The sequence below is a fragment of the Eptatretus burgeri genome, chromosome 12 (assembly GCF_056783735.1).
Source record: "Eptatretus burgeri isolate ZD-2024b chromosome 12, Ebu_testis_v1, whole genome shotgun sequence".
Taxonomy (NCBI): Eukaryota; Metazoa; Chordata; class Myxini; order Myxiniformes; family Myxinidae; genus Eptatretus; species Eptatretus burgeri.
The window spans coordinates 72,372,964-72,392,655 of NC_140972.1; the positions used below are offsets into that span (position 1 = coordinate 72,372,964).

General features: G+C 42.8%; 1 protein-coding gene across 7 annotated transcripts in view; it reads right to left on the bottom strand.

Moving 5' to 3' along the window:
- The window catches only part of KNDC1 (kinase non-catalytic C-lobe domain containing 1), a 178,206-nt gene that overhangs the window by 134,305 nt on the left and 24,209 nt on the right, over nucleotides 1-19,692 (bottom strand). For 4 of the 7 annotated variants that reach the window (XM_085848501.1, XM_085848502.1, XM_085848503.1 and 1 more), the window contains exons 2-3: nucleotides 16,276-16,380; nucleotides 8,098-8,184 (exon numbers count right to left, since the gene is read on the bottom strand). In XM_085848501.1, the coding sequence (XP_085704627.1) occupies nucleotides 8,098-8,184; nucleotides 16,276-16,380 (192 nt within the window). The remainder of the gene's footprint in view (nucleotides 1-8,097; nucleotides 8,185-16,275; nucleotides 16,381-19,692) is intronic. The other 3 variants (XM_085848504.1, XM_085848506.1, XM_085848505.1) reach the window with 1 other exon arrangement.

The window sequence follows — 19,692 nt, forward strand, 5'->3', positions numbered from 1 at the left end:
CTGACACTGCACGTGAAAAGTCTGAATGCATAAACTCGGTGTTTGCTACTAAATCTTGTGTTCAAAACCGATCGCTTTCTCTACCCACCTTACCCAGTCACATCCAGCTGTTCCTGGTCTCTGTCCTTTTCTCCTGACAAGGTGGAGAGTTTGCTGTCAAACCTCGACTCAGATTCTAGAACTGGCCCAAAAGGCATCAGCCCACGTGTCCTACAAACCTGCTCCTCCACTCTTGCTCTCCCTCTCTCTGTTCTATTCACCCTCTCATTTGCTCAAGGTCATCTGCCATCTTCTTGGAAATCAGCAAACATGACCAATTTGCATAAAACGGTGCAAAAACAGATCCCTGCAACTATAGACGAATCAGCCTTCTCCCAATCATCAGCAAGGTTATGGAATCCATCATCGCTTAAGATATTAAATCCTTCCTCTTCTCCAATGGCTTGATCTCCAATCATAAATTTAGATTCAGATCACGGCACTGTACCCTGGATATGCTGCTTCTGCTCTCCCTCCAATGGATGGAGGTCATCAATGCCAGACGTGAAATCAGAGCAGTCTCCCTAGATGTATCATGTACTTTCAATTAGGTCTGGCACCCTGCCCTGCTCACCAAACTCTCTTCCTGTGATATCCAAAGCCATCTCCACTCATGGCTCGCAGACTTCCTCTCCCATCACAGCCAACTTGTGGCCCTTAATGGAGTTCTCTCATCCCCCCGCCCCTCCTTCCTGTTCAGGCTGGAGTTCCTCAAGGCAGTGTTCTGGGCACTGTTCTTTTTCTGGTTTTCATTAAATAAAGCTTTCTTCCGCAGCCTAATGGAGTACTGCTCTCCCCTCTGGTCTGGTCCTCCCGCCTCTCACCTTTCTCGGCTTCACGCTGTGGAAACCAAGGCTTTTAGGACCATTGGTATCTCCCATGATGAAGCGGAGTCTTTGGGTCTTTTAATCTCTCACTGCAGGCAGGTCAGTGGTCTTTCTGTCTTCTACAGTCTCCTCTCCGGTCTCGCGCCCCCCCCGCTCTGTTCACGATATCATCCCCCCCCATATTTCCACAGGGCGCTCACAGTCCACCAGCAATCCGCTTGTAGTAAAACTACCAAAATCAAGTCACTGCTCACCTTCACTTTTTCATTACTCTTTTTCCCGACTTTGGAACAAACTCCCGCACTCTCTTCAATCCAACTCTTCCCTCCAGGTCTTAAAAACAGCTGTTCACCACCATCTCTTATCTTCCCCCATCCAAAATCATGATCTTTTCTACCCCCGTTAATCCACCCCAAACCCACCTCCTTCAAATTCCCTGCTTTCCTTCCTGAAAGTCCCTATAGTGTCCATCTTGTTTACCCTGTGCACCTCACCCCATCTCTCTCCCTTCCACAGATCTCATGTCTCTGTTGCACACTGTTTTGCCCTTCCCCATCCCACCCCTCTTGTTGCATGTTCTGCGTGTTAGCTCTCCCATGAGCCTCGACATTGTATACAAAAATAAATAAATAAATAAACAAGCCGGGAGGCGACGATGGTTCTCGTGCCCATTATTGAACAATGCCACGATCGGTACAATTGAGTTAGTGGAAGCTTTTGAGGAAGCCCTACCGTAAAAACCCATCTCTTCCGTCAAAATTGACCAAATCAAATCGGATTTTTTAACATGGAATGTTTTCTAAACCAGGACGACGTATTATCAATTTGGCCTCGCCACCGAGGAAACATGAACGATGGCAAGTTTGAGTGGAAGAGGAACGATTTCGAGACTCATGAATCATTAGAAGGTGGCAGTTGAGAGTAATTTTGATTGATGTGAACCATTTTTATCACGCAGCCCAAGTGGCCACAGTGTCCATACAACTTCGTAAGGGATGAGTACGAAATGATTTTTGAAACGCAAACCAAATTGTGATCAAAATCGACACCGCGGAGCTCAAGATCTCGCGCAAACTTTGGCATGCTCAACCAAGAGAGCCAACTTTTTATCGTCTTGGCCTGGTTCCTGGATGATCTGATCAAGTTGGGGACATCGAAAGCACTTTGCTCATTAACTTACGAATGAAGACACTGCTTTGTTTCTTATTTCCCCAATATTCGTCATATTTCTTCTGTTACTGTGAATGAAGTCTGGTGGTTTAACGGTGAAGGTGGCCGACTTAAGATCTTCGGGTACTGGGTTTGAACCCCCTGCCGCGCCATTAGATAACACCAGGTGGGTTGACGCTGACGCAGTCTGTCATCCTTCCGATGTCGGCAAGATGAGTACGAGCTTACTGGGAAGAACGAGCGATTTTATTAAATCCTGCATTGGAATGGCCAACGGAAAACTGCCTCAGCAGCCGTATGCGTATTAATGTGAAAGTAGTGCTTGTTCTTCTTCTTCTTCTTCTTCTTCCATTAATTAATTTAATCTGCTCCTTTCTTTGCATAGGTCTTTCGAGCACAATGCAATGCTTTGTTTGTGATCTGATGTGCCTGCAATTGAAGGGTGTACAGTGCGTGATTATTATCAGTGCGGCGGATGAATCGGCCAATTATGTTGCTGCAAATGACTCCGTAACTACCGTTTGTGTGACATCAGATAGAGGTCACATCACACAATGCATGAGAAACTCTGAACTTCTTGTACTGCTCATGGGTGTCACGAAATAGAGATGCTGTGTATGTTCATATGCTGACTTTGCATATTCATTCTGTTTTATTTGTTGGTTCGCGGACGCCAGCAGTGACCACTATTTTCGTTGTGTCTGTGTGTCCGTCTGTCTGTCTGTCTGTCTGTTTGTGACTCTGTCCAGAACATAGCTCCGTGACGTTTGATGCGATCTTGATGAAACTTGGACACAAGCGAGATATCATGGTCTCGTGTCTTTTTGCATGAGGGGCGTCCCATGCCCCTTGTGGGCGGAGCCACGCCCACTTGAACTTTTAATTTATTTTTATTTTTTCTCTCGATTTCATATCCTAGAAGCTGTGCATAATGTCCATAGGTATAACATAAAAAAATCCGATTTGATTTGGTCAATTTTGACGGAGGAGATGGGTTTTTACGGTAGGGCTTCCTCAAAAGCTTCCACTAACTCAATTGTACCTATCGTGGCATTGTTCAATAATGGGCACGAGAACCATCGTCGCCTCCTGGCTCGTTTATTTATTTCTTTATTTTTATATACAATGTCCAGGCTCATATAAGAGCTAACACAGAACATATAACAAAGGGATCAGGAAACGAGGGGGCGAGAAAGGGAAGCACAAAAACAGTAATGAACAGGGACATCAGGAGATCTGTGGAGGAGAGAGGGAATGGGCGGGGTAGACAGTGTAGACAATATGTATACGACAGAGACTTTCAGTAAAGAAAACAGGGAATTTGAAGGAGGTGGGTGTGGGATGGGTTAACGGGGGTAGAAAAGGTCATGCTTTTGGATGGGGGACGATATGGGATGGTGGTGAACATCTGTTTTGAAGACCTGGAGGGAAGAGTGGGATTGAAGAGAGTGTGGGAGTTTGTTCCAAAGGCGGGGAGAAGAGGAATGAAAGAGTGAAGGTGAGCAGTAATTCTTGATTTTGGTAGTTTCAACAAAGGGGGTTGTTGGCAGACATTGACCACCTCGTGGAAATATTAGAGGAATAGCACAGACAGAGCAGGGGGTGCAAGGCCAGAGAGGAGTTGGTAGAAGACAGAAAGACCACCGACCTGCCTGCATTGAGAGTTTGAAAGACCCTTTTTTAAGTGATTCTTCACCATCGAGTGATAGGGATAAAAACGCAATGTATAGCACGATATCTAAAAACGTTCCGGATGGATTCGGATGAAACTTTGTGGGCAGGTTGGGTGTGCCTCCACTGCATCGCTCCTGCCACCATTCCTGCTCCCGAGCTGCACCATCGCCCTGCACATTCTCAGCGTCGTGCCTGTTGAATCCTCACATGATTTCCCCATTATGTAGTCAGAGTAGGGTCTGTGGCACCAAGAGGGGTTAGGTTTATATATTTAATTACTGTGTACAAGTTTGCGTGTCCCCACATCCATATTTATGCCTGTTGACTCGCTCGGTTTGTTCCATTCTCCACGTCTAATCGTATCTTTTTCTTCTATTCCAAATAAACCCTTCATAAAAATTAACGTTTTCCATCCTTCTGCCTTCAACAAAAAAAATTGGCTTCCGGCTTGGTGACCTTGGGGAGTGGGGAGCGGTGCGATGTAACATTTGAACGCAGTCATTGGAAGCCTTTTGGCGATTCGCTTGATCAAAGGTCCCTGTGCCGAGGCATACCGAGTTTGCGAGCCTCCAACGCAACATTTGGTATTCAGGAGTGTGACATTCATCCCATCACCCTCCCTAAGGAAAATTTATAAGCAAATTTTTGCACGATTGAGCGTTGACTTTATTTTCAAATTTGAGCAATCTCAGGAAGAGTGGACAAAATGTCAGATGTCCACAAAATGGTGGATCATGTGGAACGTGTGCTCAGAGGTGAACCGGCAGTGGGGTCTCGTAGGGATGAGCACAGGCAAGGAACCTCCCTCTCTCTTGACATCAATCGAAGCCCATCTTCCAATGGGCACGAGTGTTGATCAAGATTCTGGAAGGGTGTTGGCTCCAGACTGGGTGCAATGATTAATGGTCAAAATGAATGCACGAGGTGCACAAATACAAGCACAGGGCATGTATGTAACTGAGGGGGGTAATAAATAAATTGCAAGAAAGAAATAGGAGAATTAGGAGAACAAAATATGGAGGTGGGGTGGGGGGGGGAGGGGAAATGAACTGAAACTGAGGCTTTTGGGGTATAGGAACAGGCTCCGATAAAAGTGGAATGACGGGTAGGTGATCCTGCACATTGTGTGGGCGAGACCAGATCTACGTCAGTGAGCAAGGTTGGATTGCCGGTGAGGGGTACCGAACTTTCAATGGTGAGCAAGGTTATGTCCATTGGGGTGTATTAGCTAGTGACGAAGGTCCAGACCCAGAGTGTTTGAGGTGGACCCTGTGGGGTCGACTCGGCGCCTGGAGTTGTTGGACAGGGTGTGTGCTAGCGATCGTCGGACAGGGAAGAAGGAAGAGGTTTAGCAGTATGGCACTTAGAAAGAGACAGGCCATTGTGGGAGAATGTCAAGCCGAGCCCGGTTTAGTTTTTTAACACCCTTGTTTGTGTGATAAAATAGGAGTTGTGAGTCATGAGCAGCTGGCAGCTCCTGACGATGGAGAAAGTTTGAAAGAGCGGGAGGCTCAAGGCCAGCAGTGGCTACAGGGAGGGGAAGAGAGGTCTGATAGGAACAGGGTAATTATACGCAGCCACATTTGGACACGTGAGGCCTGGGTTTTTAATATTCATTTTAAAGAAGCCTTGGAAGAATTATATATTTATTTATTTTAAAGCAGGAAAGCCTTGCTTGGCTTGTGTGTGAGTGCATGGAAGAGTGTATGTCTGGATCCATAGAGTAGCTATTACCGTAATTGGAGGATTTATTTATTAATTATCCTTATTCATCGTCTGTCTCCGTCTGCTGGATCCATCCATAAATGCGTCTCGTGCCCAAGTTGTTTCCTGGTACTCAATAAATCCATATTTCTTAAGATTGCGCATGCCTCCTCTGCAATTTATCTCCTGTGCATCACTCATTTTGGTGACATTGGCAAATCCCTTGGGATCTACAAAAAAAGGTTAAAATCCTGATAACCAGCGTGGGGTTTGCCCCACTCAGAATAGGATCGCTCACCTCCCCTCATGCATGTGATCGCATATAAATTGACATTGAGCCAGCCATTCACAAGTGACTGCTTCAGTGCTTTGCAGCTCCTCACCTAACTTGTTATTAATAGTCATCACACACACACACACACACACACACACACACACACACACACACACACACACACACACACACACACACACACACACACACACACCAAATAAAACTATTTTTGCTCGGCTCTTTGTAATTTTACTTCATTACAATTTGTATTATCAGTTCGTGAAAAAGTAGTGATTCGGTCTGTTATTCTGCTGCCATAATGCATTGTCTTCATGCACTCAACTTCGACTGATTACTTTGTACAAGATCAAGAATTTATCGAAAGTTAAAATAACCCTTCCAACAAACATCATACTGTAACATCGAAACAGTGTTTCATTAGCTTAGCTATCAATTGTTGATGCAATTACATCCAAATCCTTGAAAATCTTGTTGAGGGGCTCAAGGGGAAAAGGGTCGGTCACCTTTCACCGACAGTATCATGGTGACTTTGAACAATAAACAAGCAACTACGAAAAAGTACCTGAAAGCAACTAAATAAAGAGTCAAAACCTGCACAAGAGTTTCTTTAAACGCTGCGAATAATTATTTGCACGTATGATGTTGTTGAAACAAAGATCCATTCCAGTTGGTTATTGTGAAGTTGGTTACAACTTGCAATGATTGTTGAGGATATCATCGTTCATCCCTAATCAGCAATATGGATGGTGACTCGTGAAATTCTTTGATTGAGATTCGATGAATAATTTGGTCTGTTTATTGTCTAATGATCAAAGCAATGCCACCGATGCATTTCAGGGCATTCGATTAGAGCACAAAATTGCAATTTGGCCATGGTACCCAGAGATAATGTCATACCCTTTGTAAAAATAAAAATAAAAAAAATGCACCATGTGATCTCTGAGTATTGACAGTATGGTGCAGAGGTAGTGCAATTTCTGTTGAGCTAGGTAGCCTGGGTTTGATTCCTGGCACAATTATAAACAGTTGGATCAATTATTGCTTCATAGGCAGGATGTTGCATCACAGAGTGCGCTGCTGCTGCTCAGATGGGCGCTAAGCTGGGTGTTGCATCCACTAGTTTCGATTGGTGGACATAAAATATTCCATGGTGCCTTTCGCGAAGAGTGGACAAGTTATCGTCGGCACCATGGAACAAGTTACAAATTTCTGCCCAAATCACCTTTCGTTGAGCATCTGGCCTGACAGGCTGTTTCACGAAAAACTTTGGGCAAAAAAAATTTCTGTCTGGACCCACAAGAAGGTGAGAATAATTGGGTCCATTCAAATAGTCGTAGTAGTAGTTTTAATGTCCCTTAGGTGAATGCGAGCAGCTGGCTTAATGTCATCCTTGAATTGGAACGTAGTCTCTGATACAATGCACCACCTGTGAAATGCGAGTATGACAGCGTACAGCTGAGCTGTTAATCAAACACACTCAAGCACAAAGGTAAGTATATCAACTCTGAGTCATCCTGTTGTCCCAGTTCACTATAAATAGCAAGTTATAATCCTAGGAGACGGCTTTGAAATGAAAAGTCAAATCAAATTACCCTCGATTGTTTGGAACAAAGCACAGATGAGGAAATGCCTTACACCAAGACATCCGAAAGTGAGTGGGGCATGTCAATTAAACAAGTAGGAAATGAAGGATCAAAGACGAAGGTCATGACTAATATGCTTTCCATACCATAAAAATAATGCATATGCTTACGAGTGCAATGTTGTGCATAAGGATGACACAGTGCATTTCTATTTACTGTACACCACCGAAATAGTGCACAACAGTGACACCCACCGTCGAAAAGTACTGAACATTGAAAAAAGATGATTTCAATACACTATAAACGTGCAAGCAAAGTCCAGCTCATTGTATGTTCAGAGTGTAGAGGGTACCCCCAGGTGCAGCAGAGTCATGTGACTTGTGACTCTCGATGGCCTTGGGCACCTGCATTCTGCTCATGTTGAGGTGGATGCACGTATACATTGCCATGAGCCGATAACAATGCGCAATATTTTATATATGTAACGCATGTTTTTTTACATTTATTTCATTAATTTTTTTTCAGTGTAGACACACCATTGTGCGTTTATGCACGATGATCTACTCCACTGTTCATTTGCTACAGTTGCACAATCAAAACTATACTGAATTTTTTGGTGATGTGGAAGGACCATAACATTTCAAACAATTTTATTAATTTACTGCATCAAATTAATACAATGTCTATACCTTATGATTGCATTGCGAAATGCATTATGACGATATGTTATCCAAGATCTGTGATAATGTACCGATTCGTATTTGATACATCGAAGCATTCGAGGTAAAAGAGGGACAAAACTCACCTCACACGGGATTTCAGAGTCCTTTGTCATCGTCTCGTTTTCGCAGCTGCACTCGTTGCAATCTTGTATCCGGTTGAACTGCTGGGCCTGAAAGTTTAACAATACTTGGGTTAATGGTAATGAAGGCAGTTTTTCTTTTCTTTTCTACTCTTTATAAAGGCCAAGGTTCGTGGAGGAGTAAGACAACATCGGGTGAAAAACAATGGGAAGCATCAACAATAGAGGAGAAAGTAAGAGGTGGATAAGAGACAGACAGAAAGAGACAGAGAGACAGAGACAGAGACAGAGGAGGAAGGAATCAGGTATGACATCAAAAAAAAACAAAAAAAAAACAGGCATACAAAACAGCTCAATGATAAACAAACAGAGGTATAGGACAGCAAACGGGAGACAATAGACAAGACGTTCAGAGTGAAAATGTCAGAGAACCCCAAAACATCATGGGTTGACAAGGAAGACCACAATAAATGGCCAGTGGGCCATCACCTTAAGGAGTGCAAGGAGGAGGGAGACAGACTAAATTTACTCAGGGAGAGAATTCCCAAAGTTTGAGAAGAGATCATCAAATGATCGAAACGATAAACTTTGATGATATTTGAAAAAAGGGTAACAATGTATGTTGATACTCATAGATGGAAGCAAATTATTGACAAGATGTTATTATTTAGAGTTTTTACATAACACACACACACACACACACACACACACACACACACACACACACACACACACACACACACACACACACACACACACACACACACACTTCATTTTTTTGTTTTTCAGAAGTGATCAGTGATCTTTGGAGAAGTCTTTCAAGCATAACCAAAGTATTCTACAGAAAAAATGACGTTTCCTACGGAGCAAAGAGTAAACATTGTCAAGTGATGTTTTGAAACCAAATCAATTGCTTCCGTCCAGACGAGACTCTGTACCGAATATGGAGTGCATCCGAGAAACAAGCAAAGCAAGCCAGCCATTTAGAAACTTGTGATAAAGTTCAAAAGTGAAGGGACGATTCTCAACATTAACAAGGGAATGTCCGGTCACCCAAGAAGTGTACGGTGTGAAGAAACATGGAACGAGTTTGTGAATCAGTCACGCAAAGTCCGAAGAAATCGCATCGACAAAGATCGGCTGAACTGGGTCTCACTCCCAGCAGTATCAGAAGACTAATGAAACAAGATTTAAACCTCATTCCTTACCACATCACAACAGCCCATAAATTGACTGATGAGAATAAAGCAGCACGAGTCGCCATTTGTGAGATGCTGCAGCAGAAGATGGAGGAAAACCCAAACTGGATTCATGATGTGTGGTTTAGTGACGAGGCACACTTTCACGGCAATGGTGCTGTCCATTCACACAACAACATTTTCTGTGGAAGTCAATGTCCAGATGAAGTTGAAGAGAAGTCACTTAAGGGACGGAAAGTCACTGCTTTTGCGGCTGTCAGTTACAGAGGTGTGTTTGGGCCATATTGGTTTGAAGACATAAATTGAAGAACGGTTACCATCAATCACGAACCCCGTCAATTGTCGACACATTTTACGAAGACTTGAAGCAATAGATGAGCACTGCAGTCCTCTGGTGACAGTGGTTCATGCAAGACGGTGCTATCCCGCATCAAACCAACGAAACGATTGTCTTTCTGAGTCAAAAATTCAGACGAGTTCTCAGTTTGTGTATGGAAAATGAATGGTCTCTACACAGCCCTGACCTCAATCTGCTAAATTTTTTCCTCTGGGGAGCTTGTAAGGATAACGTCTCCAAGGAACATCCCAGATCTGAACCTGATTTGAAGGTAGCAGTTGAGGCTGATGTGCAGACAGTAACCATTAAAACTTATAGAAACATCATTGAAAACTTTGCAATTCGTGTGAATGCATGTTGTGTGTGTGGGGGGGTTCTCACATTGAACACCTCAACTACAAACACGTTAACGCATCATGAGTTTCATTTCTCCATGACTAGGTTTTCATTTTATGAGCTAATTTTTTGTTTTATTACTCATCGTTTTGGTTGGTAAAGTTTTGAAGTGGTTAATCTTTTATTGACAAACCCTGTATAGATGTAAATAACCAAAAACAGGCAGCTCAGGAGACATATTTGTCCGAAGAGTAAAAGCACGCTGAGCCTAAAGGGAAAATAAATTTCTATATTATAACCCTTACGTTTCAGAAGACCACCATCTTCTGTCCTCAAAGGTAAATACATTTATAACACCGCACGTGCAGACACGTTAACTGTACTTATGTCCAACACGAATGGCTGCGTGTTAATTAAATTCATTTTAAATGATTAAAATTTTACTTTTAATCTTGAATTCTTTTAATATTAAAAAAACAAAAACAAATCTCTTTATTAAATCCATCCCAAACCTCATGCTGATTGGTGCCCCTCGTGACACGCAGCCGTTCGCGTTGGACATAAGCACAGTTAACGTCTCTGCACGTGCGGTGTTATAAAAATTTTACCTCCGCGGACAGAAGATATAATAGTGGTCTTCTGAAACATCAGGGTTATGATAAAGAATTTTATTATTCTTTTTGGCTCAGTCTGCTTTTACTCTTTGGACAAAATAATAAATAAAATTAGATATAGATATGATGAATATGACAGATATATAGATATACATACATATGAAATGCAGATTCAATAATACAATGATTGTGAACTGAGAAAGCTTGAGAAACAGGCAAGGACACTCAAGGGGTGAATCACATCACAAACAAACAAACTGAAGGTGAATGGGGAAACTGAAGCCACATCCCATTCTCGCAGCAATTGTTCAGCTCTTGTCATTTGGTTACAGGTGTCTTATAATTGTCCCTTTGCAACAAGAGCACAACTCATGCGAATTAGATATAAATGATTGGGTATTGCCATCACCAGACGTGTTGAGAAACATCATGTGGTTTTCAAAGCCATGTGCATATACAGCATACACAGAGACCACACGATACTACAGGTCATGATGAATATTGTTTTGGGAAGTTAGACAGGACTTACCACATTGTTACAAAGCAAAATGCAATGATACATTGTCACGTGGTAACAGTGTGCCTTGCGATGACATACATGATGGTGGTACGACGCTGTACAGCGGAAAAACGCCGTGTAGTGATAAAATGCATCCTGTGGTGTAATAAATCCATGTTTATATACATTGTTGTATGGTCACACGTTGTTTTGGTGCAGTACTACTTTGAGGTGATGCGGTGCTTGCCACCTGGTGATAAATTAGGTGGCTGTATTATAGTAGCATGCCTGATGTGTGGCAACATAGTACCTGTTGGGTGGTGGTAAAGTGTTGTGAAATGGCTGTGCTGTTTTGTTGAGACGCAGCAACACGGGGATGTGTTGCACACGAGGTGAAATAAGGCGCTGTACAACACAAAGAGGACTTCATGTCTCGCTGCGTGAGTACAATACTCGACAAACATGAACATTCATTTGGCACATCAATTTGAAAGACAAGGAGAAAAGCCCGAAAACAATACAAGGAAAAGGAGAAAAAAAAATTAAAAAAAAAAAAAAAAAACTTCAGGCATGCACAGGCGTGGCACTATTGCTTGCAGGCAAGTTGTGAATGGTTGTGCAGCAAAATGGAATGAAACAAAGATGAGCCAGCCTTGGAATGTCACACTTTGTTTAACAGTGTTGATACAGTTAGGAACCCAAATGTACGAGGACAGACAGAGAGACAGAAAGACAGAGAGACATTTTAAGAAGGCAGGTTGCTTTCAAGAACAACTAATTAGAGAAAAATATAAACTGGTTTCATATACTGTGGCATTGTAAGAGGCTGCACACCTCTTTCTTAACCAATGTATACAGTTATATGCACTAATCAATGGCAGGAGGTTATCAAGCCAAGAAAAATGGATCTCAATTGTCTGTTCATCGTGTTTGCAGAGCTGGCATGATAGCCGAGAGGTATGCACACTCGCCTCTAAGCTGTCTAGCCTGGGTTTGAATCTCGACCCTGCTATAAACCATCATCCAGGTGTTTCACAGATGGGATGATTCATCAGTGTGTGTGCTGTCCATCGGATGGATGGTAAACTAGTTGTCCCATCCGCTGGCATTAGTTGGTAGAGATTAAATATCCCATGGTGCCCTTCGCAGAGAGTAGGTGAGCTATTGCCAGCACCCTGAACAAATTCCAAATTCCAAATTCCTGCTCTAACCTGCAGAGAACACTGTATCGGCGGCATGACCGAGTCGTCAACCAGACATCACCTACCCTGTAGCCTTTTACTGCATAAAAAAGAAGAAAAACAAGACTGAAGACGACGATGGTTCATGAGCAGTATTTGTGATGTAGATAGTTTCAGAAGTCAAGGCTGAGACAATGTGATAATTTTTGACCAAGTTATAAAAATGATCAACATGATGTGGTACGGGTGACAGGTTATTAGCTGCAAAATGTCAAAAACCTGGTTTTGTTCAACAACTTTCAAAATTTGACCTTTGCATAACCTTTAAAGGTCACAAAACAATGTTGTGGACATAAAAATAAGGAAACAAGATACGTGCTATAGCTTATTGCAGTTAGTTTGTCGAAGAAGGTCGAAAACCCGGTTCGATTCCCACAACTTTGAAAATTTGACCTTTGTGGCCTTTAAAGGCAAAGGTCAAGGATTACGACCTTTAGTGCAAAACTTCCTCTGGAACATTCCAGGAACAATATAACATCATATAGGCAATATGGCATTTCGCACTCCTCGGATTATCCATACTTTGATGAAATCAGCGTAAAAACAAACTTGAAGGGGATGCCACGGGCAAGGTGTTCGAGATAGAGCAAAATGGTTTCAAGACTTTAGGTGGGGAATGACCTCAAGATTATGCATAAAAATATTGTCATCCCAGCTCTCAAAGTTTGGGCGGCCGTATGATTTTTATGTCAAATATTCGCAATTTTCTAAGTTTTTGAACTTGCTACCTTGACCTTGGGACGAAAATGAAAAATCGGACAATGACAAGTTTTAGATAATTCATTTTGCTATTCAATACCGAAGAACCCATTTCATTCAGTAACTTCCCGAGGAGAAGATAGATTTTTAATCCGACTACCCCTAAAAATGGCTATTTTTGGGCATTCCTCCGCCCACAATGGGGGTAGCATGTCCTCATCCAGGAAAACAACTCGACATTGATATCGAACACATAACCAAGTTTCATCAAGATCGGATCAAAGTCTACGGAGTTATGCTCTGGACAGACAGAACACAGACAGACAGACACACAGACATAACGAATATAGTGGTCACTCTGGCTGGCGCTCGCGAACCAATATCATGGCTTCAAAAGCCACTACAAAATGGGAAAGCTGGGTGTCAGTTTTGGGTGAGTGAAGTCATGCGGTCCTTCCAACAACAAATAAACTTTTCAACTTGAATATCAACAAAAGGATTCCTCCAACTCCAAAATTTGGTCACATTCAACATTCTCACAAACCCTTTTGCACCTCTGATCACAATCTCAAGGAAGTCTCAATCTTTCCTGCAATATTGTTTCACATCCACATCAAACCTCATTTCACACATCACTCTGTCTACTGAAGCTTGTCTGCCAAAAAGGTCACAACAGTGCTTGGCTGACTTATACACCTCCTTTTTGCAAGCACCCCGACCCTGTGTATAATTAGTTCTGTAATCCTCATACATCTGCTCTCTTGAATAGGTTTTTGTCTGGAGCGACCTTCTCTCTGCATAAAAGATGGCAAACATTTCTCAAGTCACAAGAAAGATGTCAAGATCAACCGAGCTGGCAGCCTTTTCCCTGCTACAAGCAAAGCCGTGAAATTCCTCATTACAGCTGATGTTGAGTTCTTACTCATCAATAATGTACTGGCAAGATATAAACAATTTGGATTCTGGCTTGATATGTTGCGTCTGCTGACTCAGCAATGGAGTGAAGCCCTAAACCTCAATCATAGGACAAGGCAATCTTCCAGAACATGTCCTGCACTTTGGCATCCCACTCGCCTCACTAAATGATCAGCTAATGACATTAAGTCTCCCATTCACTCATGGATAGCCGACTTCCTATGAACACCCAAGTAGCTTGAAGTTATCAATGCCCTTTTCTCTCCATCAATGATCGCAATCAAGTCCACACCCGTGTAAGTTTGAAGCCTCCACTCTTTCTCCCTGAACAGTCCCTGAAATATTTTTTTTATCAACTTTTGTGATCAACTCCAATAGTGCATGTGTTCATGCAGAAAAGCTGTGTGGATTAGCTAAATTTGCAAAATATTTGATCCATATGAAAATATATAATACAGGCCAGTTGGCATGGACAGTGTAATAGACACTATGCGATGACATGGTGGTTGATCACGTGATTATTGCGCAAGAAAATCACCACTCCCAGCGTGCTCTGATCAAGGATGATGCTTATATTAATTTTACACAGTTTTGATTTGTACGAATAGTTCACGGTGCCAGACGATTAAACTAGACTGAAATTTTGATGCATCAACAACCATTCATCCACATCTCAGTTCTCGAAACTATGGATTGAATCAAAACTCACTTTTCTGTGTGCTAAGCATAAGACGTGAAGTCTCTTGACCACCTTGGCCTCACTCTCAGCCACAATCTGTCCGAGAAAGACCACATTTCTAGAATGTTCTCAAAATTCTGATGCAGAGATGGCCACATTTCCTTGGCACGCTTCAGCTTTCCAGAACTTAGAAAGACTTCGTTCACAGTGCAATGGAGTATTGCTCTCTCTTGAGGGTGAGTGCACCAGCATCCCATCCCACTGGGTACTACCAGATGCAATGGGGTTCAAGACATTCAACAGAATTGGAATCTCTTGAGAGAAGAAAGAGACCTAAGGACTACTCATTTGTATCACAGAAATGTTAATTTGTGGCTTGCTGGTCTTTCACAGGCTCTCAAATGGTCTTTTACCACCTGCACTCTCCAGCTCCAGCAACTCAGATAAACATGTCAAACATTTCAGTGGAAAATGAGAAAGAAGAGGAAAATAACTGGATAATTATACATGTGCAAACATGTAAAATATAACAATAAACCAATACACCTAAGTTTAATCTCAAAAATTGAGCCAATACTCCCCTCCATGTCTCCACAGACATTTAACCCCTTCCCTCCCGACACCCACACTGCAAATGATCTGCATATCATGCATTCCTTCCAAGTAACTTCAACCCAAGGGGAGGCAATTAGGCATACACAATGATTGCCAACTTATGGTTGTTTGTCCGTGCTCTATCCTATTCAATGCCGAGAGTCAAGCAAGGAAGTTTCAGGTACCAGATTAAAGTCTTTGGAATGATTCAACTAGGGTTCGAACCGCTGACCTCCCAGACTCAGAGCGGCCGTACGAATGATTTTGCTACCGAGACTCAGTCACTCATTATAATTTAATTTTTATCATATATTTAATTGTCAAAATATTTCCTTGCATGGCAATATGACTGATAATAATCTATACATTAAACTAGCCATAATTCTCCATCCATCCGTCACACTCTTTTCACCGAGACGTCATTACGGCATTTCGTACAGCACTCGGCTCGACTTCTTTGGATGTGCACATCATCCCGGCGTCCGGTACACAACCCATACCATCCCTTTGCTGACGGCAGTTGAACATCATAATCCATATATCTGACTCTGACTATCTGACGTCCTGATGGCAGATTTAGTAAGATGGCGTTACGTCTGGGATATCATTATGTCGATCACTCGGTTTGGCCTTTGCGGTGGTGTATCATTCACGATTCAATGAAAATTGCATTTTGCAACTTGGAAAAAACAAACAAAACCAAAGTAACGTCCGATACCTGCGAAGACAAAACAAATTTGTCATCTTGTTTTTTGGTGAATAAGTCTGCGTCTCACTAAAATGAATGCTCGACGGTTAGCAGGAAACAAAATGTTTCTGGAATTTAAAAAAAAAAAAACCTGAAAATATTGACTGTCAATGAACTGTATTACTGTACTGCAACATATACTGCACAGTACGTTACGTTCAACTACCCCCAGCGAAGCGACGGGGTCAATGCTGGTCTTGTACCAAAAGAAGATGTGTGTGTGCGTGTGTGCGTGCGTGTGCGTGTGCGTGTTTTTCTCTCCATATGGGAGAGTCGGAAGGTGGAACAAAGTCCTCCCAGGTGTCAAAGTATCCACTGACCTGTGTGTGTGCAAGGTGCTGTTGTTGGCTGCTATCTCCACACGTGGGTGGGTTTTGGGACAAAGAAGTAGTGTGCGTGCAACGCTTCATTCCAAAGGGTTCTTGCTGTCGTAGAAAAATAAAAATGGTTCCGTTGGAAAGCAAATAATCGATTTACTTGGAACAAAAATTTGTGTGCGTTTAATCATAAAGATTCCCTTTTTAAAAGTCCCTTATTCCAGGATTTAGGAATAAGGGAGCTTCATGTCGCGGTTCCAGGGGTAATGTTTATTTAATTACTCTACGAGAGAAGGAACCCTTGAGAAGGACACGGAAGGAGCACACAAAATTATATATTAGTAATACTTCTCAAAGCAATAAAAAAAACACAAAAGTACACGGAAGGAGCACAAACAACAACCATTACGTGTGATAAAATACATAAATTCCTTTTCACGCGTATTACTTCATTTTACATCGTCATCGACATGCAATACGCCTGTGAAGTACAACATTCTGTCTATCGATTGAACCCGTCAGCGAAACGACGGGTCGGCAAGCCGAGCAACTGTGAATTGGATTGCCTTCCTAAAAAATTTCAAATCGTTCTGTGATCTTTGAGTTGGCATTCTTCTAAAGGAAATCCCTCATTTAATCAAATAACTCACCAAATGCAGCACTGGAACCATCAGGAGGAACCTGGATAGGATTGCGGTTTCAGCTGCTACTCCTCTCCCCTTAAATCCATCCAGGCACAACCAAGTGAACCTTATTCAAAAAGATTGAAGCATTTGAAACTTCTATTTCAAATTTGTACATTTATTGCTTGTTTTTTTTTTTTCTTTTTAAAGAAAACAAAACATGCAGTGGCAAAAAAAAAACAACTCCAAATAGGTGATGCAAAAAGAGAACAATGACAAATAATAAGGGTTAAGTTTATTAGTTTTTCTAATTCATATTCTTTTTGGCTTTCTTTATTTTGTGCACCAGAGTCACATTCTGTTGTTATGGTAACCTCCATAAACATATCCCTATTATGCCTTGAAGCTGTTTAGTCATTGCACAGATGATGTTCCGTACCTTATCAAATAGCGTTCTGATAAAATATTCATGACAATGAGTGGGAACACTCAGGAAATGAGCACTTCGGTAACAACACCATACGTTTTATAAAAGGTGAACCGTACAACAATGAAATAATCCATCTCAACAGTTCCTCATGACGGTCCCTTAACCAGACTCGGTGGCGTAACCGTGAGAGCATCCAGTCCGAGTCTGGGAGGGTGGCTGTTTGAACCCCGGCCGAGTCATACCAAAGACTTGAAAAATGGTACGTGCTCCTTCCTTGGCTTGACACTCAGCATTTAAAAAGGATAAGAGGATGGACAAACAACCATAAGTTGGCAATACTAGCACAAGCTTTGATGGGACTAATTGCCTCCACCTGCTTTGAAGTTCCTTGAAAGGGAACTCATACAATACTTCAAGTAAAATAATGGATAAAAACAATACACGAGTGATGGTGTTCAAATGGAAATTAAGCAAGAACTCAGAGAGAGAGAGACAGAGAGACAGAGAGACAGACAGAGAGACAGAGAGACAGAGAGACAGAGAGACAGAGAGACAGAGAGACAGAGAGACAGAGAGACAGAGAGACAGAGAGACAGAGAGACAGAGAGACAGAGAGACAGAGAGACAGAGAGACAGAGAGACAGAGAGAGAGAGAGAGAGACAGACGAGAGTTGTTAAAATGGGGGTGGGGGGTAGGGGATTTTTTTTTTTTTTTTTTTTGTATACCTTGGTCGAGGCTCGTATGAGAGCAAACACACAACTCACAGCAAGGAGGCATGAGACAAGAGGGGCGGGAGTGGAAGGGACAAAACAGTGGGGAACAGACACATTAGGTGAACTGTGGAAGGGAGAGGGATGGGGATGGGACGGGGAACATGGCGAAGAGAAGATGGACATTACAGGGACTTTCAGGAAGGAAAGCAGGAGAATTGAAGGAAGTGGGCTTGGGTGGATTATCGGGGGTAGAAAATATCGAGGATTTGGATGGGGGAAGATAAGAGGTGGTGGTGAACAGCTGTTTTGAAAGCCTGGAGGGAAGAATGGGAAAGAATAGAGTGAGGAAGTTTATTCCAAAGGCGGGAAAAAAGAGGAATGAAAGAGTGAAGATGAGCAGTGATTCGTGATTTTGGTAGTTTTACCAGAAGGGGGTTGTTGGCGGACCTTGAGCGCCCTGTGGAAATGTGGTGGGGACAAATCTCAGAGAGAGCAGGGGGGGCAAGGCTGGAGAGGAGTCGGTAGAAGACAGAAAGACCACCGATCAACCTGCGGTGATTGAGTGAGAGGCCCAAAGACTCAGCTTCATTGCGGGAGATGCCGATGATCTTAAATGCCCTGGTTTCGACAGCGTTAAGCCGAGAAAGGTGGGAGGCAGGAGCACCAGCCCAGAGGGGAGAGCAGTACTCCATCAGGCTACTGACAAAATTCTAGGGGATTCTCAAAGATTATTAAATAAGAGTAAAAATTATGGCAGACATTTTGGTTTGAATGCACCTGAACGATTCAAATATTGTAAGCGAAGTAGACCTGAGCTTTGTTAGTGCATGGATGGGAATCCTTAGTGGAAGGCTGTTGCAATACTTGTGAATGTCGAATAGCTCAGTTGGTAGAATACTCGTGTCTGAGCTGTGCGGTCATGGTTTTGTTTCCCTCTATGTTCAAAACATATTAAGTGCTGCCCTGGTGCAGTAGCAGAATGGACAGCTGCATCTCAGGGCACCCAATTTTTCAATGGGGATGTAATGCCCACTACCACATTCGCAATTAGGTTTAAGGAAATTAATGATTTCACGGTATCATTCACTAAGAGTAGGCCATTGAGTTCTGGTATGCAGGCTAAAGTTCTGCCCAGAGATTATATCTTCTTCCTCTTTTGGCTTGCTCCCATTAGGGGTCGCCACAGCGGACCAACTGTCTCCATTTCGCTCTATCCTCCACATCTTCCATTGACACTCCAACCACCCGCATGTCCGCCCTCACCGCATCCATGAACCTCTTCTTTGGCCTCCCTCTTCTCCTCCTGCCTGGCGGCTCCATCTTCAACATCCTTCTCCCAATATACTCCGTTTCCCTCCTGTGCACATGTCCAAACCATCTCAATCTCGCCTCTCTCACTTTGTCTCCAAACCGTCCTACCAGCGCTGTCCCTCTAATACACTCATTTCTTATTCTATCCATCCTCGTCACTCCCAACGAGAATCGCAGCATCTTTAACTCTGCCACCTCCAGCTCTGCTTCCTGTCTTTTTGTTAGCGCCACCGCCTCCAAACCATACAACATAGCTGGTCTCACTACCGTCTTGTATACTTTCCCCTTCACTCTTGCAGCTACCCTTCTGTCACAAATCACTCCTGCAACTCTTCTCCACCC